Raw genomic sequence first — 24,352 nt, forward strand, 5'->3', positions numbered from 1 at the left:
CCCTTCAGCAGCAGGGAAGAGGCGGCCTGGTGAAGCTCTGGTGTCCCTGCGATATCCCAGGTTTCACTGAATCTGTAGAAGAGTTATCATTACCTGCAGCTCACGAAACTTGCGAGTTGGGAAGGCCACGAATCGAATTCAAATATCAATATTTCAATATTCCAGGTTCAATGTTTGGTATTTACTTGTCTGTCTAATTTATACTGCTACGAGGCGCTGCAGGAGCGAACGATGATGAGAGTACTGACGAAGACGACGATCGCCGATAGTCGTGCGCACGGGCGCCATCTTGTATGCCTGTCTCCTGCCCGTTGCATATATCTTGTAAATATATTGTCAAGCGTCTTTTCTCCCGTAACATTTTCGTGGAGGTGGTGGGTACGAATTTTTCTTCAACTGCGAGGCTTTTCTTTCAAGGAAACCGCATGGGTTTCCTTTGCAGCAATTGCTACAATTGGGTGGATGTCTCATTTCCCCCTTAATTACTTCTCTACACCTTGCGGCTTTCCGCAGAACTATGACGCCTACCTTATCCCTGTTTGTACCTTCTATATCACATGGGCTACTCCATCTGTCGGCCCCTTCCTGATTTTGGATTTCCTTCCTGTGTGCTTTGTCTTTTTGTTGCGCTAATTGCCCTCACCAGAATATGGATCTTCTTTCTGTAAACACAAGCTGGGAACGTTGAGAGCTACCACAGCAGCGCTGTCTCCAAACGTCACTGAACATGTCAATGCCGTGCCGGCTGCTTCACCACGTGGAGCTCACTGCCCGGCAAACACACCAAGACGAAGTCAGTTTTGTTGTTGCAAGCGATTGGACGTTTATTTTCTTAACGCTCAGCGAAGCAGCGCACATCACCCATTTGTCACCAACACCTTGAGCAGCCGCAGCATCCAGCGAGCGGGGCTTCTTGCTCAGTCCCCAGTGGCAAGCAGACGGCGACACACCGAAACCATGGAAGACAGAATGACTACATATGAAACGGCGAAAGTGGCGTAGAAGGGCTCCCGTACCAAAGTCAAGGATATTTATAGAGGCAGACGGCGGGTTCACTAGTGCCAGCCGACGCCACCGCCGTGCTTTCCGAGCACTCCGACACCGGCTCCACCGGCGTACGCACCGACGCCTCGGCCGCCGAGACCCCCGTAAAGGCCAGCAGACCCGTAACCGGCGACGCCCGCCCCGTACAGCCCGCCGGCGCCCCCGTACACAACTCGCGGTCTGGCCCCGGCGTACGACCCGGCGGCGCCGTACTTGGAGGCGAGCAGGTAGGCCGGCGGCGAGGACGACCGCAGGGCCACGTCGGCGGGGCTCTCGCTCTGCGTGCCGGGCTCGTTGGTGTCGACTACGGCCCGGAAGCCTGCCGCGTCGGCCGTGTACTTGACCTTCCGCTGGCCACCTTCCGGCGTGCTCAGGGTGTAGACTCCCTGGACGCTGCCGCTGCCGTCGCCGACCTCCTGGCGAGAGCTGGACCCGTCCGCTCCCTGAGCGACGTAGCCGAAGCTGTACGGCCTCGGCCTGTTGTCTTCGTAGGCCCTGTAACCCTGGACGAGGCACGGCGCGTTAAATCGCGTCACTTTGTGAACATGCACAAACATAAGAAAACGAACCTACTTTTTTCACTTATGCTACGCGTGCGGTAGGCTCTGACGAAACATAAGCATCGCGAATACCGCCACGGAGAACTACCAAGCATGCCATAAATTATTTCTGTGTAAAACAATGAACATGCATTGTTGTCAATTCCCAGTTTCTTTATACGCGGGCGCGTTGCCTTTCTCGGGACTATAGTTTAATTGTCAACAACAAGAACAACAAAATTATGCAGAACCAACGCACATCTTGCATCTATGCGAAACGAAGCTTTCGTGAATGCTATAAATTGGGCCATTTCACTCCTGCGTCTTTGGCGCAAGGGAGGCTGGCGCGAGCGCAAGTGCTGTCGCGCATTTGTGCTGCAAGCAATGTGGCACACGCGGCGATCATCTAGATAGAATAGCTAGTTGGCGTCGGCACAATAGAAGTGTACGTGCGATTTTGGCGTAATGGTTAGAGCGGCGGGCTGCTTTGCTGGGAGGGTTTGGAAGGGTTCGCAATGGAAGCTTCGTTTTAAAACCATATCAAAAGGCCTATATGGCGTCCCACCGGAACATGCATGCCGTGGTGTAGTCGCTGTGGTTCGCCATTTATTTGGCCACTTACTCCTCCATAGTATCCGCCACCACCGCCGGCGAGGTAGCCACGTCCGGCGTAGCCGCCTCCGATCCCAACGCCGACTGCTCCGAGACCGCCGATAGCAGCGCCACCGTATCCACCGCGGAGAGTACCGGCGTTGGCCAAGACGGCGAAGAAGAGGGCGGAGGAGATCGCTGCCTGCGCATAGCGTCGAACACTGCCTCAACGAGAGCCGCGTAACAACATAGCGTGCACTGCAGTACAAACTCATAAATTGAGTAGAACCCTGAGTAGAACCCGCCGAACTAGCGAAACGAGTCGTGTGGTAGCGTACGTTTTAAACGCCTAATATAAAAGCGTTTTCACTTTTAGGTCGTGCAGTGTTGCGCAATGAACGTGAATATTTGAGTGGTCGATCTTTCTTAGCGGTTTCATTGATATATTTATCCATTCGTGCATTAGGTTTAGAATCCCAGAAGCAATACGGCGACTGTAAGAGGCGCAGCAGAGGAGGGATCAGGTTGAATATTGAACTGCTGAGGTTCTTTGAGGCCCCTGTAAGCACAAAGGGTTTTTCCGCATTCAGCTCCGATCAAGATGCCACCACCGCAGCAGGCAGTCGAACCTGCGACTTCATGCTCGGCCCGAGAATGTCGTAGCCATTCAGCCGCCGCTTCGGGTATTGTGATCACTTTGAATTGATAATATGGTACGTCCGTTCCTATCTAATGTATCGTGCTCTGGTGTTACATCTCCGAGGCAGGAGCGTCACCGCGAATCTGAGAACCTCGGCTTTCATGCTGTAAACTCCTTTTTGCTGGCTTCAAAAAAAAAAAGAAAATAGCACCGATAAATTTGAAACTCGAGTGTCTTTAGCGTATATATTTCTTGGTGTTGTTCTTGTGATGAAGGAAGATTATTTGTATTAACTTTTAATTATAAACATTGAAGGTTTGCGGTGGCCTTCCTGTAGCGATGGGGCAAAAGCTGACCTGGCGCGTAATCGTGTTACTCTCGAGTGCGCGAGGAGTTGCGTTAAAACTCGCCGATTTCCGCTTTACTGCTGCCTTCTGTATTTAACATTACTAGCACGATTGCAGTGGTCGCTGGTGCAGCATGCTGTCTATATAGCCGAAAGTATAATCGAAGCCTTTTTGAACCGGAACAAACTGAAACGTGTGTAACTAAATAGTGCAACTAATCGCGCCTTATCTTGCTTCATTTGCCTTCTGCTGTGTCGCTCTAATATTTTTCATGTTGGATCACCCGCTATGCTGTTGCCACGAGCTTTGTCTGTCCACTTAGTGTCAGCGACACATTTATCGAATTCACAGTGTTGAGAGCTTTCAACGTTCTTTGTTACCGAGGTAAATTATTCCTTGGTTTATTCCTGTTGTTACTAGTAATGTATAGAATATATGGTTTACACTTAAATAAAACGTCTAACAAGTTTCTATATTCTGTTATTTCATTCATTTATTTATTTGCATCGCCTGTACAAACATTACAGCAGAAGAGACATAACCATTGAATAATGCTCAAACATGGTAAACGTATTCAGGCACGTGATAAAAAGCATCGTTCGATGAATAGGAAACAATTTGAAAGGGAAGGGTATTACACTCGCAGATGTATAATATACAGTCAACATAGCTGAAAAAGCCTGCAATAATTCTTTAACTTCGTCGAAACGAAAGAGGATAATAGGAGTCGTGGCGCAGACAACTATGCACATGCGTTAATCTGCAGGCCTTCTCAACTGTGATCTTAGCCGGAGCCAATAGCGGATGGCTTTACTCAGTGAACCTGTTAGGAGTGAGTCGTACATTATGCCTGTTCTCATTAGTTCTCGAAATATGGAACCTGGGAAAAGTCTGAAGTATTTTGCAGCCGAAGCATGCAGCCTGAGATTAGCTAACGGATGCATTTTGCACGCTAGTCGTACGCAGTATTTAATTACTTCGAAGCTACATGCTTGCGCCATGGCGAGAAGCTTTTTTTTTTCGGTAACTATAAGGTTAATTTAAACGCAAAGCAAAATGAATCTGCTCCGCGGTTCATTTAGCCGTGACTCCGCCTATTTTAGCAGTTCATTATGACATTACTGATCCCCACGACCTTGGAGTTCTACAAATCTAATCATAAGTTCTTCGACTGTCTTCATGCCGAAAGCTTATCTCTCTATGTCTCTCCTATAGCCTGCTCACGAGAACGATTTCAAGTATCAAGCTTGAGCGTTATACTAAGCGTTATTCAGACAATCAAGCTTGCTTTCCATTGACATTACTGCTTTGCGCAGTAGAAAAAGGATAGAAAGAAAGAAAGAAAGAAAGAAAGAAAGAAAGCGGCGGAGATGTTTTAAATGAATGCGTGCCATTAGCGGCACGCGTTGCTCGCATGACGACCCATAAAATTTGCTGCAAAATTTACTAGAGGCAATTATGGCATTAGTGTCAACGGGAGCTCAAAAGGATTGCGGTTCAGGTAGCATGGCAGTGATGGGCAGTACGTGAATTGGCCTATAGTTCGTCATTCAGGCTTCAACTTGCTTTGTGACTTTGCATATTGATCATTTCCATCGGAATATTGCGTTAGGAATGCAACCATTCGCAATGATTACGCATTTGCGCAGAGACAAGTTGCCCGACTGCTTGGAAATTCAGAAAGGTAACGCGTAATGAATAACATTTGAGAAACGTTTAACGCTACAAGATCGAACATTAGACAAATCCATGCAGACGACTAACCATCATTCCTATGATAGATGAGCGATCGCCAGCGCCAGAGTTCCCTCTAGTAATTTATGCAGGAAACTCTGTGCCGCGACCTCCGCATAACGGACGCGGCGGCTCGTGCGGATGCCGAGCAAATCCCTGCTCCGGGAGGACGCTCATCTCACCTTCCACATGGTTGCTTGCTGCTCCCGCTGCTGCTGATGCTGCGGCGGCGGTGGTGGTGGTGGTGAAATCGCGTGTGTCCTCAGCGGCGGACGGCGGCCCTTTTATACGGTCCGGGCCGACGCAGCACTGAGCGTGGCGTGGCCGGAATGCATGCAAAAGCGGGAGGGAGGGGGGATGCTCGGACAATCCAGATGCACTGCAGTCACTCCCTTTCTGTATTCCTCTCAGTTTCGGGCGCTCCGCCTTGTCCGGCCGTCTCTCGCGCGCAACCAGACCGCGCGGCTTCATGGGCGGATCGGTCAACACAGCGACGACTCCCCGCGCGGCGCCGGAATCGCTAATCCAACGCGCACGCGCCGGAAACGCCGACGCTACGCGCGGTGTACGAGCTTGGTTTAGTTATCGCTTGACGTCGGGTGTCTTAAACGACGCGAACATCAACCGAGCAGCACAATGAAGCGAGACAATTCACTTCAGTACCAAGCTGTGCTCGCGGTCTTCAAGGACCGCGCGCTGGCGATTCGCACGGACGGTGAGCTGTGCTCCACTAGAAGGAATACGCAATAGAGTGTAAAAAAAAAAAATAAGAAGCCCCGGCAAGCACGAAGTGTGCATGACAGGGGCCTTCGGCTAACGATGATGAAGCAAGTCAACTGGAGTAATATGTCGGAGCAAATAAAAACGCAAGATGGAGGGAGGAAGTGGGAGTGGGGGGGGGGGGGAGGAGGCGGACGTTGCACAGCCAAAGGAAGTAGATGCAGATCGCTTGGCATTGTTGCGACAAACCACTAACATCTTGAGGTACATAGACCTGGACTCGCATTCCCTTCAGAGCTCTCACACGCTAGAAATGCCCGTCGGACACATTATTTATTTAAAAGACACATCACTGAAATTTAAAGTGGTTTTCGCGAACACTATTAAATAGCATTATGCCTCGCTCATTCTACTCAGGTTGTAACGCGGTACTTCTAAATGTGAAATTTATATATCAACTTAACTAACACCTTTCAATACGTACTACAACTCGTACTTGCGTGGTTTTGCCAATATCGCCCTATTTGGCGTGTCCAATTCTCGCTTTCGTACTTTTTTTTTACTTGTGTACTTACTTTTGCTATCGCACTAATTCTCATTCTTGTACTTATTTTTTCAACCGCACTAATTGCTATGCTTAGATTTTTCTTTTCTGTATTCTTGTATTTGCTGGTCCCCTTGTCTGGCATTTATTATTATTCATATTTCTTGCATTATTTTGGAGCAATTTCTTCCAAGTTGTTGACTTGTTTGTGTATGTAAGCTTCACCATTCCTCATGCAAAACCCCAGATCAGTGGTACTTGAGGTACCTAAATAAACGAATATAATATTACTCCTTTTTTAGATATATCATTATCCCCTGAGGCAAGAAATACATTAAAAGACATGAACATTATTATGATGTGGTTTTACGTACCAAAAGAACGATCCTATTATGAGGCACGTCATTGTGGTGGATTAACTTTAAACCCCTTGGGTTCTTTAATGTGCACCTAGAACTGAGTTAGAAGTTATTTAACGAGACTTAGAAAAACGACTGCCAAATATGAACGGAAAAAAGATGGGTGGTTAATGTCTTGACGCAAAAGCATCAAATGGCCCATTGAGCGCAAAGGCCGGCGCTGTAGCAGTGAAGCGTCAGCGAAATTCCCATTGGCTCCGACGCCACGTCACGTGCTCGCCTCGACGGAGCAGAGCGGTCGAATGGGAACATCTACTGCCACTCTGGCACGCCAGGTGTTGCGTCAGGGCAGAGGGCATCGCCGCGACGCCACGTCACCCTCGCTCGCGGAAGCCTTTGTTATCCGTAGGTTCCTTGTCCGTGCAACCTCTCGCCTGCGTTCTAACTCCGCCTCGGTAATCGCTATAAGGAAATAATGTATAAAACTAAACAGAATAAATTCGAAAAGAAAAACGTTGGCGGTGGTGAGTTTCGAAACTTAAAACGCTCAGAAGCTGAGTGTCTTACCCACTGGTAGGGTGCCTCGATGCGCGTGCCCTCTCGGAGGGTGGAGTCATTCTGTGAAGGGGTCAGTGCCGCCTTCCGACCGCCGGCCGCCATTGCGCTTCCCACATTTCGTTACGGTCGGTCGAGAGAGACACGTGCACGGCGTTTTCTGGTCCGAAATGCCCGGGTGTTGCGTGCCCCAGTGCACGAACCACTCACGGAATGACTGGAAGAAGCACTGACTTCAGTTGAGTGCAGCATTTTGCACCATATTGGTGGCTTTCTTGTGAAAGGAATTTTGAAAAAAAAAAACGAAAAACTGCGAGCAGTGCAGGGCTGCAATGCTGGGCTCGACGAGCCATGAGCATGCATATTTAACTGCACTAAAAGAGTATGTTCATGATGGTAAGAACTTATGTTATCCGAGCGGTGAAGTTATGAGCTTGCTCACATCCTGCGAAGAGCACTTTAAAGGAATCACGTCCTGGACTGACAACCTGTTCACCCTGAAGTCTCCCCTTAAGGCTGTGACACAATATTTCATCAAGAGGGCTCAGTGCAGTCTGGAGGCATGCCAGTGACACAAGGATTCTCTGGAACACATGCTAATATTAAGTTATGCAAGAGTAAGGCTACGCATTCACCTGCGCCAGCTCGAAGCTGCGAGAATTAGTGGACATGGAAGCAAGACATGCGCTGCAGTTAATTTGTAGTGAGTTGTAGCACTTGTTGTTTCTGAAATCCTTAAAGTTCCCGACCAAATAAACAGGCTAAAACATCGGAAATTGCTATCTATTGAATGCACTTTTTCTCAGTGTTGAGAAGCCGTGTGGCCACTTTATTTTAGCAGTATCGATGACCGGTTTATAGCAATTACCAGTTGACAATATATTCGTGCAGAAAATATGCTAAACAGGGCTTTATAGTGAATACTACGTGAGAGTCGTGATTTAGTGCTATATATAAGCCACATGTAAGGCACCAAATAATCTGGTATGCATTCAATATTTTGTTTACCCTCATCTGCATATTTACAGTAAGGTAAAAGAATTCAACACAAAATTAAGAATAACTATGGAAGCACTGCTAAACAGAATACGGCCACAAAATAAAACGTTCAGTGAAAGCGCATGCTATATACTCAAGCTAAACAAAAAATGCGCCAGAAATGGTTCATTTCGTACTATTAGTGTGTAATATCCCACAGAACAAATATAAATTACGTTTCGAACTACAATGAAGCAATAAAAGCGGCCCGGATGTATAGGCTCCGTAGCTATCGCGCTCGACTGCTGATCCTGAGGACGAGGGAGCCACCCAGCCGCGGCGGCCGAGTTTCTATAGAGGTTAAACGCATAGTGCTGTGTACTAGGTCGGTATCTGTGCATGTTAATAAAACCTCAGGTGGTCGAAATTTCCGATGCCCTCTACCACGGATCCAGCACAACCGATGCTACGAAATCACAACGAAAGGCCGTGGATGTGATATTGGTTGAAATATGCGACGTTAAAAAATTCGCAAATATCAGCACAGGTAATACAGACACAAACAGGTAAGACAGACAGGTAACACAGACACAAATGAAAAGCTGCAGTCGGCGTCACTGCAGTTTTCGTGACCCCGAAACAACCATTCAACATTGGTAGATCATCACTTACACACGGCCTCGTTTCAACCGCAGAGTGGTTATTTGACTGTTACGATCATTGCTTTCTACTCAGCGTTGCAGCATTCAGCCGTAAATGGTCTAACTGATGACTGATTCGAAAGCAAGATTTGAAAGTAGGGTGTGCGATGACAATCATTCTTTTGTCCCGTGGCGGCACACGGTTTGTTAAACGAATTCGGGTTTCAGCTGGCAGCCAAACAGTCTTTACGCTTTGGTTAAAGGCACGAGACTCACACACAGACACAGCGAAAGACGGCGGGACTCGTGCCTGCGTATGTTTCGTGCCTTTAACCAAGGTGAACAGTCACCAGCTAGCCCAACAAGACGTTCTTTTAAGGTCTGCGCGGCTGGCGTGGACGGTAGTTTTCTGCTGCCAGCCAGTCCAGTTGGAAATTCCGCTTTAAAAATAAAAATGACAGAATATTAAATTGATACCTTCACACTGCTGATGCGAAAATTTTGTGTTCTCGACATATCATTAAAGCAGCACACACTATCAAAGCGAACTGTACATGCAGATGCGCGACGCCTGTTGACTGCCTAGCGGGTATCATAATGGCGGACGCCGTAGCAGACGACGCGGTTGTCTTCACCCTGCAGGGCGGCGGAGGGGAGTGCGCGCATCGAGGCATCCTACCCACTGGGATGAACTAGCGCCTCCTAGACGGCATGCCTCTGCACTCTGCTTAATGACGTCAAGCTGCTTGGACCGAAATTTACATTGCCAAGCCCGGCGTGACGAAAGTGGTGACGCCAAAATCACCGCGGCTTATTCGGAAGCGCCCTCATTAGATTCTATGGCAATCGGGCAAGGTAGCATGACGTCACGGATCGAAGTGCACCGACCTTGTGCTATCTAGGAGGCGTTGGCCAAGCGTCGAAACGCGTTCGCTTGCCCGCGAGCAGTTCATAGCTCGAAGGACCGCTCAGCGGCGTTCAAATGAACATTATGAACTGAACAAAATGAACTTTCGCATTCACGACTAATAAGAAGTGCTTAGGTGCCGTCGAATTTGTTAGGTGCCTGTAAAAGAAAAACGTCGACTTACAGTAGAAAAAAGAAGAACCAGCAAGGTGGCGCGTGTACAGTGAGAAGGAAATAATTTTAAAAATATACAAATCCAACGCGCATATTGGAATCCATGTAAAGCAAAGCTTAAGTAAAGCCGTTAATTAAATGCTTTACAACTATCTGCGATGCGTACAATTGCGTTCACTTTCATTACGTACAACGCGCAATCTCATCGAATGTTCACATTTATCCATTTCAAGGGTCACGACTTTATTGCCATGTAATTTTCATGCTTATGTACTGCATCGTTCACAAGCTATGCCCAAAAGCAAACTCCAGGTCATCTGCGCACCCTGTGAGACGTATACGCAGCGCTGTCACAGAGGACGAACCAAATGGTGATGGTCACTTGACCACAGGACTGATCAAAGTGATCACGTCCTGATCACTTTTCAAGACGTCAGTTATGTCGTGTTTAATGCTATCTTTTTACAAATTCTTGCAAACTGTTTTGTATCTATTCAAATCTACATACATACATACATACATACATACATACATACATACATACATACATACATACATACATACATACATACATACATACATACATACATACATACATACATACATACATACATGTGTACGTATGTATGTATGTAATCAAAGCTGGTCCACAGAATGTCTCGTGAAATAGTAGCGGTCAGGAGACATGCCGAGAACCGCACATTCGCAGTGTGATACACGCGCTGGTGAGCTCTTTTAGCCACCTAGATGATAAATATGAACTCCGGTGCTTAACAATACGTCATCGCTCACGCGTTGTCTATCTATACGTCCCCTCTTCGCCGGGCCTTACGAAACACTACGGACAGGAAATGCCTCATCAACCAGCGCTTTAGAGGTAATATACCTCATTACGTAACTCGGAGGTGACTTAGAGAGTACGACTGGACCTTGACAGGAAGAATTTTATTCGTAGGTTCCGAAAGAATGTATAAAATACGAATGTCCAAGAGAGAAAAAACGTGCTTGGGAATGCAAGTCAGCGGCCACCAACTGATAATGATAAATATTCTCTTGAAAAGAAGCTCAAAAGCGATGTATTGCGCGAGTACCTGCATTCTACCAGCCCACTATAATCCGTCCGTTTATACGATTGTGGCGTGTCCTTTCACTGTTTCATGGTGGGTCCTTTCACTGTGTATCTCTCTAAAATTCTGTAATAATTCCCAACGTACTCTAATCAATCTACGCTGCAAGAGAGTGCAAGAGAGAGAGAGAGAAGGGAAGACAGAAAGGCAGGGAGGTTAACTAGACTGAGTCCAGTTTGCTACCCTACACGTGGGGAGGGGAATGGGGAGTGAAAGAGGGAGAGAGAGAACTTAGGTATAGGATGTCTACAGTCTGGCACTCAAGTCTGTTTCCCTCAGGTAGCGAAAAAGCGCTCGAACTGCTTTCTGGGCCATTGAACTATGAGGCCAGGCCCCCAAGATCTTCGCTTCCGTAAATGGCCTGTCATCCAGTCTATTTAAGGCACACTGGAGAGTCTCGCGTTGATTATCGAAGCGAGAACAGTGGCACAGAAGGTGACTGATGGTCTCTTCACACTTGCACTTCGCGCACATTGGTGAATCCGCCATTCCAATACGATAGCTGTAGGAGTTGGTGAATGCTACTCCTACCCACAGCCGACACAGCAGTGTTGCGTCACGTCGTGGAAGGTTCGCTGGTAATGTAAGTTTCAGTGATGGGTCGAGGCTGTGTAAACGACACTTAGAGTTCTGAGGTGTATGCCAGCAACCTAACGTGATTGTACGAGCGAGACTGCGAAGCTCTCTTGCAGCGTCGACTCTGGATAAAGGTATAAGGAGTGTCGGTGAGCCAGCCTGGGCACGTCGGGCAGCGTCATCGGCGAGGTGATTACCAACGATGCCACAATGTCCCGGCAGCCACTGAAATATGATATTATGTCCTCTTTCAGAAGCGCAATGGCAGGTTTCGTGGATTTGTGACACCAGCTGTTCATAATTGCCACGTCGTAAACTTCTCAAGCTCTGGAGGGCTGCTTTCGAATCACAAAATATTGCCCATTTGTTGGGCGGTTCTTTTTCAATGTATTCGACAGCAGCGCGAAGAGCGGCCAGTTCAGAGCCTGTAGATGTCGTTACATGTGATGTCGTAAACTTGATGACGACCGATTGAGATGGTAGAACAACGGCGCCCGTAGAATTTTCCGAGACGGAACCATCCGTGTAAACATGAATTCGGTTAGAGTATGAACAATGCAGAAGTTCCAGTGTGATCTGCTTGAGAGCCGCGGTGGTCAGGCTAGCTTTCTTCACTATTCCTGGAACAGCAAGGTACACAGGAGGCAAACTTCAAGACCAACAAATATGCTTGAAAGGATGCTGAAAACTGCGCTACAGTATAGTATGGATTAAGGGTGGGAAACGAAAGTACAAACATTATGAAGATGAGGAAATACAGTTTGGTAGGACATGCAATGCTAAGATCATATAACCGGAAGTGTATTATGCAATTGTTATTCAACATTTAAGTAATTAATAATAAATTAGGTTTCACGTTCTAATGCAACAGAGGGGCTGCGACGGGCGACACACTGGACAGCCGCGAATCAATTCCTACCACGTCAGTTTCTTTAACGCGCAGTCACAGCTCAGTACATGAAAGTCTTTGCACTTCTTTCCGACTGAAATGCGGCTGTCGTGGCCGCGGGAAATGATCCTGCGACTTCGCGCTCAGCAGCAGAACACCACAGATGCTTATGAAAAAGGATACGCAACCAGGGGTTTAATGGATTGGTAATATTTAGAAACTCGAGGGTATCGGGTGGGCTCGGCTAACGCGGCACATACTTACTAGAGATCTTTGGGAGGGGCATCTGTCCTGTAGTTGACTATGCATAGACAATATTGCTAGTTGACAGAATTCTAAAAAGAGGTTTTCTTCTGATAATTATTGCTTCCCTTTCAGCTGTGGAATACAAGCTGTAAACGTAAAACAACACGAAAGGGCTTAGAGCGAGACAGAGGCTTGAAACGATCAACAGTGGGCGAACAAGGGTCGCTTCAGCCTGAGACCAACGTTTCGACGAGACTCGTCTTCGGCAAGTTCATTTGTCGCAACGTTGGCTCCATCTCGAAACGTCCCCTGTTTAATCTGCGCAGCTGATAATTACGAAATTCGACATACAGTGCATGGCGCGCACTTCCCTTTCAAATTCATCCTCGCCGCTAGTATTCCCCTGTGTTACCAAATGCCCTTGTATCGGGCTATAATCGCAATCGCACTTGATATATACCGCTCGGGCGGAGCACTTGGCGGCCGTTTTTGCGAGGACAGGTCCGTCTGCCACCAAGCAACACTCATCCTCCTGTTCAAGTCTGCAATTAAAAATGTCATTACATTATATATATATTTTTAATAACTCCTAAAGTTCTGCGCTTTGGAGATATTATTTTAACCCGCGGTACTTGCTTAGTGGCTTCGGCGTTGCGCTATTAAGTACGAGTTCGCGGATCCAATCGCATCTCGATATAGGGCGATATGCAAAAACGCCCGTACGCACCGTGCATTGGGTGCACGTTAAAGAATACCGGGTGGTCGAAGTAATTCAGGAGTGCCCCACTACGGGGGCGTGCCTCATAAGCGGATCGTGGTTTTGGTACGAAAGATTAAAAAAAAAATTATTACGTAATAATATTTTATTATTTTGAAGCAAAGTGCGAGGGACAGTTTTTGGACGTGAAACGTATTTCATCTCGGCCACTAGGGGGCCGCTTCCTAAACCAGCATGTAACGAGAACATGTAACAGCAATATCGCTTATATCTCTGCCAATCATATACCCGCGCGCTTTAGTTGGGTATCGCTGTGCAGAGAAAAGCAGCCGTTACTCAACCACGCATGCGTCGCGTGCTCAGGTGGCGACGTTGTCGTGCTGTACGCATGACACGATCGGGGCTATTATTTAGCCACTCGCTCGGCGTTCAGAGAGGCACAGTTCAGCAGTACGCTTGTCCATCCGAGCATAAATGGTCACGTTTGAGTGAGCTCACTCCATCATAGTATAATTAATCCAACTCAACCCGGTGCTCATCAGGAGTTATGAGGCTTACAAGTGTGCAGTTTGTTGCTGAAATTTGACGGTTGACCGCTCACGGCTCTCCTGCGTTCCACACATAGGGTCCAGAAATGGCGGGAAGAAAATTCGGGCCGCAAGACAGAGGGATGCCAATTCGCGCGCCCGCCAGCTTTGGCCTCGACGGAACGGGTCTGTCTCCACAGGGAGCGCAAACGCAGGAGGCTGGGTCAAAGCGCAGGAGCCTTAACCGTGGTGATCCCAACCATCTACGAGTGCGGCGGGATCGAGTGGCGCAGGGCAGTCTCGGGCGCCACCAGAAGGGGGGGTCCGACTGTAGTTGAGGTAAACGAGGAGACCAGCCAGTCAACATCCACCAGCAACATCCACCCAGCAGCAGCCCGAGTGTGGGACCGCAGCCATGCAGAGCAGGGGCGCTATAACGTAAAACTATTCCAAACTTTTCTATTCCAATTCTGCTATCAGCCCTCCACGATTGGTCAAAAACTTTTTTCGACCACCCCCACTTCACCTGTCTCTCACGCTACGTCACGAAAACCGCGATACCTCCCCATCTGATATGATGTGTACACACTGATTATGCATGATTTCACAGAAACAAGAAAAACAGTTATTTCTGATTCGACCCCTTTTCGCCATTAGCCCTCGGCTACTGGTAAAAAGTTTTCGGGCTGCACCCACTTCACCTGCCTGTCGCACGACGTCACAAAACCGCAAGAACTCACCACGTCAAAGTGACGTGTACGCGATAAAGATGCATTAATATGCCGAACAAAACTGAATATTCTTCGGAATAGCCGCAGGCTGCCCCGTCCCAAAAGGAATAGAAGATAGCTGCCGCCGATCGCTCAGATGCTGGCTACTCGCACCTGCCGGAGCGCATGGGTGTATTTGCGTATAATAAAACTTCTTGCGTGGCCGTGTAACGTTCTCGCGCACTTTCGGCACGTTTACCCCCTCATTCTGCCAACTCTTTTTTGCTGAGGATCCGTTTTAGCGTCATTCTTGAGCTTCCGTTGCATGCCGCCGCAATTTTCGACCAGCCACCGCAAGCTAAGTAAGGGAAAGCCGACCAATCGTAGACGCCGGCACCACCCTCTTCATCCGGTTATCGACTTTCAGTGCAGTGGCTCGGCCCCATCGAATCCCTCTCCACTTGAGCGTTCTCCTCGCCTCTTGTCCGCCAATTAGATCCTACAAGCCGCTCAGTGTAAGCAATATTATTCGTTTTTCAAGCAAACAAAAGTGACCTCCTATGAACGAGGAGAGCGTTTGATTGGTCTCTTCAGACAGCCCTGCGGGTGACCGCCCGGTGCTTGCGTTGGTGGTTACGCAAATTTGACGTCGGGAGATCGAAATAGAAACATATTGGAATAGTTTTACGTTATAGGGCCCCAGATGACGCGTGCAGCCGAGTATATAGCAGAAGCGCTGGGTGTCGGCCATACACAGCGCGTTTCAAATCCCTCCTCATCGACAACGAGTTGCGTTCAGTCACGCCCATTCCCGTATACCCTATATACTGCCCGTACAGCCTCTGCGTGCACGCACAAGACGCTGCACGCGCAAAACGCTCCACGTATACCCGCTGCAGCTCCGTCCCCGATACAGCCCATACCATATCTTTGTTTTTTCAATTTATTTTGATGAAAAATTACGGAGCTGTCGTCTTTTTCTTTTCTATTACAGTGCGCGAGGACTGAGAGTCTTTCCTAAATATATCAGTGCTCTAAATGTGGAAAAATTGGAAGGTACGCCTCTTTAGAGCCTGCTATCCCAAAATTACAGTATACCGCTATACTTAGGCAAGAATAAAGAAGGTAAAAAAAATCAAGAACTATCAACAAGCAATTTACCATTCGTACCTCTAAACGCATTAGCGGGAAACCTGACTACGAGTGTGGCCGATGCCTCGCTCATCAGTCGGCTTACCATTGCGCATTCGCAGCGAAGTGCCCACACTGACGCGGCGCCAGCAGTATGCGACGAGACTGCGGCGGGCCAGCGAGGCGTGTGCCGAGGCGAAGGCGTTGCCTTGCGTTTGAACGTCTGGCCCGCACGTTGTTCTCAGTTGGCCTAATTTCAAAGTTTATTGAATGAGTATCGGTTCCTTGTGGCTACGCCTCTTATTTCTGGTGCTTGCGGCTGGCGGTGTACTGCTTCGAGAACCCGAACGGAAGCGAGGATGCTTGTACAGTTACCTCTTCATTGCGCAATATATGCGTGCGGTTAGAGCCTGCGGACACCACTTGTAGGCGTGTGCAGTCTACGTGGATAATACGGATATTGGGGCAATAGTGCGAATTCAGCGCAGTCGGGTAAGCCGAAATGAAACGCCTATGAACTCAAGGACTGCATTCAATACGAAACAGATATAGTCCGTATGCAGTGCTTTTTCTTTTTTTTTTAAATCCGAACACCTAAAAGGAAGGACCTTACAAAAGTTACTGGAATTGCGTAACTATGGATGAATTATCTATCCAGCCAGACGTCATTTGCGAGAGAAACCAAATGATTTCTTTAGTAATTAAACTAATTGCATTAAAAACCTTCCTAATTACGAACCTTATGACACACGTTTATTCCAAAAGTTGAAGGAGATGGTCATAAAAGTCTAGTTCCGTGTTTCAACATTTCAAGATGGCCACGTAGACCGAAATAACTGGCACCAAATGATTCGTTCAGTTTACTTTATTACTCACGCAGCACCGCCAAACGCGGCTCTCTGTCTAACCCCTGAGTGAATTAAACGCGATTGAGGCCTAAGCTGAATCTGTATACCGTCGCATTTCTCTTTTCCCACGAGCGGATACCAATTGGCACTGCGAGGAAGTGCCGATTGAGTGCATGGTCACTTCAGCAGCAGAGGTGAGATGGACCGCTTTATTTTAGCGACGCATAGCCAAGGCTCATTTCCCACCGCTCTAGTATATACGTCAGAGGATGGTTGCATGCCCCGCTTCGCAGTGCTGCGTGCGTAATCCGATTATGTGAAAGAACGATTTGACGCCACTTACTTCGGTTTACATGGTCGTTTTTAAAGGTAGAAACACAGAAACAGACCTTTATGACAATTCCCTTCAACTATTCAATATGAGCATGTGCCTTAAGGATTAACTAAGAAGGTAATGTAAGTAGTTATATTATTGAATGGACTGTTCTTTTTTTTTCTCAGCCAGGCTAACATCTCCAGGGGCCCTATAACGTAAAACTATTCCAATATGTTTCTATTCCAATCTCCTGACGCCAAATTTGCGTAACCACCGACGCAAGCACCGGGCGGTCACCCGCAGTGTTGTCTGAACAGACCAATCAAACGCTCTCCTCGTTCATAGGAGGTCACTTTTGTTTGCTTGAAAAACGAATAACATTGCCTACACTGGGCGGCTTGTCGTATCTAATTGGCTGACAAGAGGCGAGGAGAACGCTCAAGTGGAGAGGGATTCATTGAGGCAGAGCCAGTGCACTGAAAATCGATAACCGGAAGAAGGTGGTGCTGGCGTCTGCGATTGGTCCGCGTTCTCTTAGCTTGCGGTGGTTCGTCGACAATCGCGGCGGCATGCAACGGAAGCTTAAGAATGACGCTAAAACGGATCCTCAGCAAAGAAGAGTTGGCAGAAAGAGGCCGTAAACGGGCCGAAAGTTACCGAAAACGTTACACGGCCACGCAAAAAGTTTTATTATACGCAATTAAACCCATGCTCTTCGGCAGGTGCGAGTCGCCAGTGCCTGAGCAATCGGTGGCAGCCATCTTTTATTCCTTTCGGAACGGGGTAGCCTGCGGCTATTCCGAAGAATATTCAGTTTTGTTCGGCATATTAATGCATCTTTATCGCGTACACGTCACTTTGACGCGGTGAGTTTGTGCGGTTTTGTGACGTCGCGTGACAGGCAGGCGAAGTGGCTGCAGCCCGAAAACTTTTTACCAATAGCCCAGGGCTAATGGCGAAAAGGGGTCGAATCAGAATTAACTGTTTTTCTTTTTTCTGTCAAATCATGCATAATCAGTGTGTACACATCATATCAGATGGGGAGGTATTGCGGCTTTCGTGACGTCGCGTGACAGACAGGTGAAATGGGGGTGGTCGAAAAAAGTTTCTGACCAATCGTGGAGGGCTGATAGCAGAATTGGAATAGAAAAGTTCGGAATAATTTTACGTTATAGCGCCCCAGCGTTTAATGAAAGCTTATATATATATATATATATATATATATATATATATATATATATATATATATATATATATATATATATATATATATATCTTGGCTTTTTCCTCAAATTATGTCCGCCTGGGCCGATAATTAAGGCGCTGTGACGTGATTTGAGCAACTTTTGTACGCTTGTAGGCTTTATTTTTTTTAAGTGTTCGAAGTAAAAAAGCCAAAAAAGGAATACTCTATATGTGCAAGAACAAGCGCCGGGTACTCGTGATAGAGAACATATTATTAAAGAAAAGGCGGCCACTTGATAAGTTTATTATTGTTGTAGCAAGCGGGTTTAGCTTGGCGTGCTTGACCGGCATTTCCTCTGATTCTGAGTTGACTACACAAGTTTTCACCAAATATTCAGCAACTCAGTGCCTCGGGTACATATGCACTCAATAGACGTAGAACTCTTTTCCTAATCACTACGGGCCCTTCAGGAAACAGCGTCTTGGAACCTTGCCGTCTCGTCTTCATGCTGTAGGCTATTAGCAGATCCTTCTCCCCGTAAAAATGCGGGTGCAACCTGACGAAGTGTTCCGCGTCACCTGTTTCGTCACATAAGACACAAAAAGGAAAAACAAAGTATCACGTCTTATAGATAGTCACGCTAGTGTGTAGTGAAGCCAGTTCAAACCGGATACAGGAGGTTAGCCTCTTTGCGACTAACCCTCAACCAAACAAGGTTGATGAGGAAGTGTCCAGAGCGTGCGAAAATGGTCGCGCATTGTGTGCAGCAGGTTCTCCGGGCCTCTCAGCTTTCGGGTACGTAATAACCTACGACGCGCAAGGGCGCCTGCAGGTTACTCATTAGGTTCAATTCCAACCCTTCTTATCGAAACGAAACGCTTTGCGTATTCGGACCATGGATACAGACACACGTTGCGGTCCTCGACGAATTTAGCGCGATATTATGAGCGCACGCGACCTTTCGCCCATACTGTGGTTGTGCATGAATGCGAAGAGAAAAAAGTTTCTTGGCAGACAGCTTGCGATGAAACGTTGGAGGGAGCGTGTGGCTTCCGCATGACTCTGCGACCTTGAATCTACAGACGACCAATAAATCGAGTTATCCCGCCTTATTCGTTTAAAAGGTGCAGGCAGATGGGCTATAACGAAGGGGACCTATGGCCGTATACGTCCCGATCTGTGTGTGTCACAATTAACGCAGATGCCCCGTGGGGCATGCGCGTTAATTGCGAAGCTGTTCCTTCTTAAGAACCGTTCGTAAGTGGCCGACTGCATTCGCTGATCGTTTGAAAGCTATTATACGACTGGCAGACGCCTCCTATCCGGAACCACTTTAGCACATACGAACCACCTAATACGTAGCCTAATGCGCGCGTTTACTGCGACGTAAGCAACCACGCGGGTTTGCGCGAGGCGGCATATATACCCTCAGTACGATAGCAGCCACAGCTGGCACAACGTTGGTGGGACATTGAAACGAGACAACAGCGTCCCGTCTCGTTCTGGCCTTTGCGCTCGTCAGATCGCGCTGTATGTACTTAGAATGCTCTATGGCCATCAGCAAAGCATCTCATTTGAGATCGAAAGGCACGTGATGGAACGCAGGAAACATCTTCGGTACACACTAAACAATTTCTCACCCATAAGGGTGTAAATTAGCTTGTCCCCAGACGAACACCCTTTGCCACCTATTGGGTGCTTAAAAAAGGGTGCTAGGAAAGGGTGCAGAGGCTAGCACCCTTAAGGAAGGGTGCACAGCATAAAATTTTAAAGGGTGTAGTGGTCGCACCCTTATTAAAGGGTGCTATTTTACCCTAACACCCTATGAAATGGGTGCTGGAAGGGTGCTCTACATTGATTCACCCGAGCAGCAAAAGCAGAGGATTGATGCACGAAAAACATAGAATGCTCTACTCCAGACAAGGCAGGCCGCATGCTAGCAACCGATATTTGGACAAAACAGTGTGTGTGTGTGTGTGTATATATATATATATATATATATATATAGTGCAAAAATATGCATCTTTCCCACCCATGGATGCCACTTGTCACACACTGCATAAATGTTCTATAGCTATACCTATTTTTGGACCACAATGCACAACATCAATCCAAGGACCCTAGCAGCACATATGCATGCCATGTGAAATGGAAAATTTAATCAGGAAAGCAATGCATGTGAACCATTGCTTTCCAAGGAAATATACGACTGTTGAACTGCAACAGTCATATTTCCCTCGCAACAAAGGCAAATAATATACACCACACAGCACCTGGTGATCTTTTGCCCATTTGAGACATGCGTGGCACAAGTGTTTTTATACATATGAGAGTGCGGGATAGTTTTGGTTTCAAAGTAAATTTATTAAGAACATCAATAATTAATGCAACACGAATACATATGAACAATAGAAATAGAACAATACAACTGAACAATAGAAAGCAGGTCGACGCTATATTTTTAGATTGCTCGAAGGCTTTCGATCTGGTCGTACATAACGAATTAATTAAAAAAAACTGATGGAAATGAATATAAATTATGTTATGTCGATCCGCTCATATCTTACAGATCGGACACAATACGCTGATATAAATGGTAACAAATCTAACCAATTAAAGATAACCTCAGGCGTTCCACAGGGATCCGTTCTAGGACCACTTCTTTTTCTAGTTTAAATAAATGATATTGCTCATCACATAAATAACGACATAACCATCCTGTTATTTGCAGGCGACTGTTTATTATATCGTGAAATCAATAACCAAAACGACCAGGCGTCACTTAGTCAAGCCCTTAAAGCTGTAGAAGTCTGGGCCATAAGAAGTAAAATGAAAATTAACGAATCTAAATCAGTCCTGCTCAGAGTTACAAACAAAAGGAAGCATGTTATTGAGCGTAATTATGGGATGAACTCAACGATTATACCTGAAGCCGAAACGATAAAATACCCAAGCTTAACAATTTCTAAAGACTTAAGTTGGAAATCACACGTAAACAGAACTTGTGGAGCTGCAAAAAAAAAAAAAGTTATGCTTCCTTCGCCGAAAATTAAAGCTGGCAACCACACCCTTCAAAGTACTTGCATATTTAACTTACATTAGACCGACGTTAGAGTATGCCAGTGTCATTTGAGATCCGTTTCAATCAGGATTAATAAATCGCATTAAGATATAGAAAAAATCTGCAAGGTTCATTCTTTCCCGGTATTATCGCATTGACTCTGTTTCCGAAATGCATTGGTTACTTGATTTGCCTCCACAACGGAAGTTTGCTAGACTTAAATTTTTTTTGTTATCAAAAGTTACCACTTTGTTGTCAAAAGTTTGTTACCACTTAAATATTGTTACGGCCAAGACGGCCAACAGCACATTCAACATGGCTCACTTTTGGTGACTTTGTTCAAGAACTTTGTAGCCACTACTCTAGGGGCACTCAATGTGAGCCCGAGGAAAAGGCGCTCCAACACGACAAGAGTGTTGAACAGCTTGCGGTCGAACTGGATATTGAAGAGCCAGTCAGCAGATAAGACAGCCGCCAGCCCCTCCTCCCCATTTTTCACCGCAAACTTCTCGCGGTCCACCTTGATGTGGAGAAGGTCAGCCTCTACAACGTCTGCTCCAGAAAATACGATGCAAGGGGTTGCAGGAACGCTCGGGTCCTGTAGTAGCAAAAAAAAATATTGCATCATCACCAATAGACCATGAATAGTACATTGTCACCTCTTCATACTCAGTCACCCTTTATGAAGCTTTCTGCAGGTTATACATCATTTCAACGCAATACAAACAATGTTAACAATGCAAATGGCTAGTCTGGCATTTATGCATGCAATTTAGGTTTATGCTTGACGAAAATTTTGGGACCACGCCCAGAATTGCCCCCACTTCTTGAGATTGCAGCTTTATTTTATAATAAATATGTTGCACAGAATTCGCTGAGGCCAATTCACTCTTAATTTAAACATTGATGAAAACTAATACAGCGCACTTCTCGCAATTTAGGAAGGAGGGGATTGGCCCATACTTGAAAGTGGCATTTTCAGTTCCATTTTAAAGGACTATAGAGACTTTAGTCGCGTGCTTTCTTCTTTTAAATGATGTGGTAGACATAATAAATGGTTGGCCATATGGTATTCGCCTACAACCACCAAATAATTCTTATTAGAATTTATTTTCTTATACTTCAATTTCATCAATCCAATGGTGGTTACGAGGTGCAGTTGACTACGTCACGCGAGACATGAAGAAAGAACGACAGTATAATCACTGGTATAGTTTCAATTCACTACAACAATCAAACGTGTTTTAAGAGCTATAGACCCCAAATTATGTATCAGCAGTTATATTACAGCTTTTTCTCTGTCTCACGTGACCTAAACAGCAACTACACATCACAGACATTGTTAAGATGAAATCAAAACAGAAGCATTAAGAATAAATTCAATTATAAATTATTCGGCGTTCGTAGGCCAATAATACTGATTGATAATGGATACTAATGTCTAATGAATCATTTGTAGGAAAATATGCACCGCATTCGTCTTGGTGTTGCACTCACCAGGCGCTATACGCATATCAGCTGCAGTGACATTGGTCCCAACTGTGATCACTGCCAACCGCCAGAAACACTTGGGCACATATTTTGCTCATGCCCAGCGTATGTGCGAGAACGGCAGAGCCTTTTTCCTACTATTCAACGAGTGACTAAAAGACCAATATCTTAAGAGATTGTATTAGGTCCTTGACCTGACACCAACAGCCCAGCTGTGGTCACTGGAGTGACTATAGCTTTCCTTCAAGCCATTGGACTCTAAGCACGACTCTAGTATGACCTCAACGTGATGGACATGTATACAGGTATATGCACCTTCTTATCTTCTCATTCATCGCTCTTTTTCTCTCCCCCCTTCCCCAGTGTAGAGTAGCAGGCCAGTGCAAACTAACGCTCAAGCCGACCTCTCCGCCTTTCTTCAAATAAACATCTCTCTCTCTGGTACCTAGTTGCAAGACATATTCCAGGTTCTTTGCTGCTAATACTTCACGGCTGCTCGGGCCCTGCTCATCACCACACTTGTAACTGAAGTCTCTCTTTAGCCCATTGGCATTCAAAATTTCAGTAATGTTAAGCTTGCTCGGGCCCTTGTCATCACCACCCTTGTAATGAAATAGTCTCTTCAGTCCATTCACATTCGAAACGCCAGTAACGTTAAGCGCATAAAGTCTGAAGACGCAACATACCATGCATTCAGAGTAGAGTAGGTGGCAGCTCCCTGGGGAACACCTTTATGCTTTTAGAGTACTTGCTTTACTTATTCCTTTACTACTTTGTTTGGAATATAATTCTTAGGATTGCTTTTATATTATTGGCTCCCAAAATTGGGGGAGCAGCCTACACAATAGTACAGCCACTGTCCGTATGTGGTATTTATCTACCATGTTTATTGATGTGCTATATGTTGCTAGGTACCAAATACACAAGAGAATAACCAACACATGCTTAACATATGTATACATTTCGTGAAAAACATGAGTGTCATTGGCACTAAAGCTAACCACACGAGGAGGTTCTACCTAGAATTGTGGTATATAGAAGCCACGCAAGGAATCCTGAACAGATCCACGGGAGTACTTCCAAGCAGCATTATTATTTAGCCTGCCATGCTGTAAAAAATTATTTACGAGTTATTGCGCTGCACTTACGTCCTTGAAAAATCAAGTTTTTCAGAGATCACGTGGGCCTGACTACGCAGAATGAGAACTTGTCTTTACAGGAATTCAAGTCGCCCATTTAAAAGTCGTTTATTCCTTTTTGAATGGGCCCAGATATTTGTTGATATTATGCTTCCCGTGTTCGATGTAGAACTATCACAGTAAAGCACCGTGCATTGCTGACCAGTTTTAAGCAAAGCTCATGGGTACTAATCATACATTGTACCAGAACAAACTCGCAAGAAACTTACCTCCTCTCGCACAAACAAAGATGACAGACCATCAACTTCCTTGACATTGAAAGACAGTATCCGAAGTGCTGCAACTGTTAGGACGTCTGCAAAGCGAAAGGTTCATAGCAAACACTTTAATGCACTTTTTGAGTACCTTCCTAAAATTCCCTAAATCTGTGACAAAGGTTGGTTTTGCAAACTATTCGCGCCGTGATTTTCTGTCCCTAAAAGCAACTGAACACTGGTGCTAGGGTAACATCCCCTTATTTATGTCCACTGCACCTTGAAGACCTTCCCCATGGGTATTCCAATACTCTATAGTGCCTGCCATGGCCCAGAATATTCTTGATCTAGGCATGCAAC

The 24,352-nt window shown here is 46.3% G+C and overlaps 1 protein-coding gene and 1 long non-coding RNA gene across 2 annotated transcripts; both read right to left on the reverse strand.

Annotated features, from left to right (window-relative positions):
• Positions 1–812: 812 nt before the first annotated feature.
• Positions 813–5,303, reverse strand: LOC140215373 (uncharacterized). The gene is made up of 3 exons (XM_072285964.1): positions 5,078–5,303; positions 2,206–2,376; positions 813–1,547 (listed from the first exon to the last, which is right to left on the reverse strand). The coding sequence occupies exons 1-3, from the start codon at positions 5,084–5,086 to the stop codon at positions 1,056–1,058; spliced, it is 672 nt and encodes a 223-aa protein (XP_072142065.1). The 5' UTR covers positions 5,087–5,303; the 3' UTR covers positions 813–1,055.
• A 15,087-nt stretch (positions 5,304–20,390) lies between these two features.
• LOC129381190 (uncharacterized) lies at positions 20,391–24,093 on the reverse strand. The gene is made up of 2 exons (XR_008609413.1): positions 24,008–24,093; positions 20,391–21,706 (listed from the first exon to the last, which is right to left on the reverse strand). It is a non-coding gene; the product is annotated as an uncharacterized lncRNA (long non-coding RNA).
• Between the last annotated feature and the right edge of the window lie 259 nt (positions 24,094–24,352).

This window comes from Dermacentor andersoni, chromosome 1 (assembly GCF_023375885.2).
Source record: "Dermacentor andersoni chromosome 1, qqDerAnde1_hic_scaffold, whole genome shotgun sequence".
Taxonomy (NCBI): Eukaryota; Metazoa; Arthropoda; class Arachnida; order Ixodida; family Ixodidae; genus Dermacentor; species Dermacentor andersoni.

What these genes read in the sequence shown, in the direction of transcription:
- LOC140215373 (XM_072285964.1), bottom strand. An exon ending in GTGGCGGATACTATGGAGGA is followed by an intron (nt 1,548 to 2,205) that starts GTAAGTGGCCAA and finishes TGCCTCGTCCAG; the next exon opens with GGTTACAGGGCCTACGAAGA.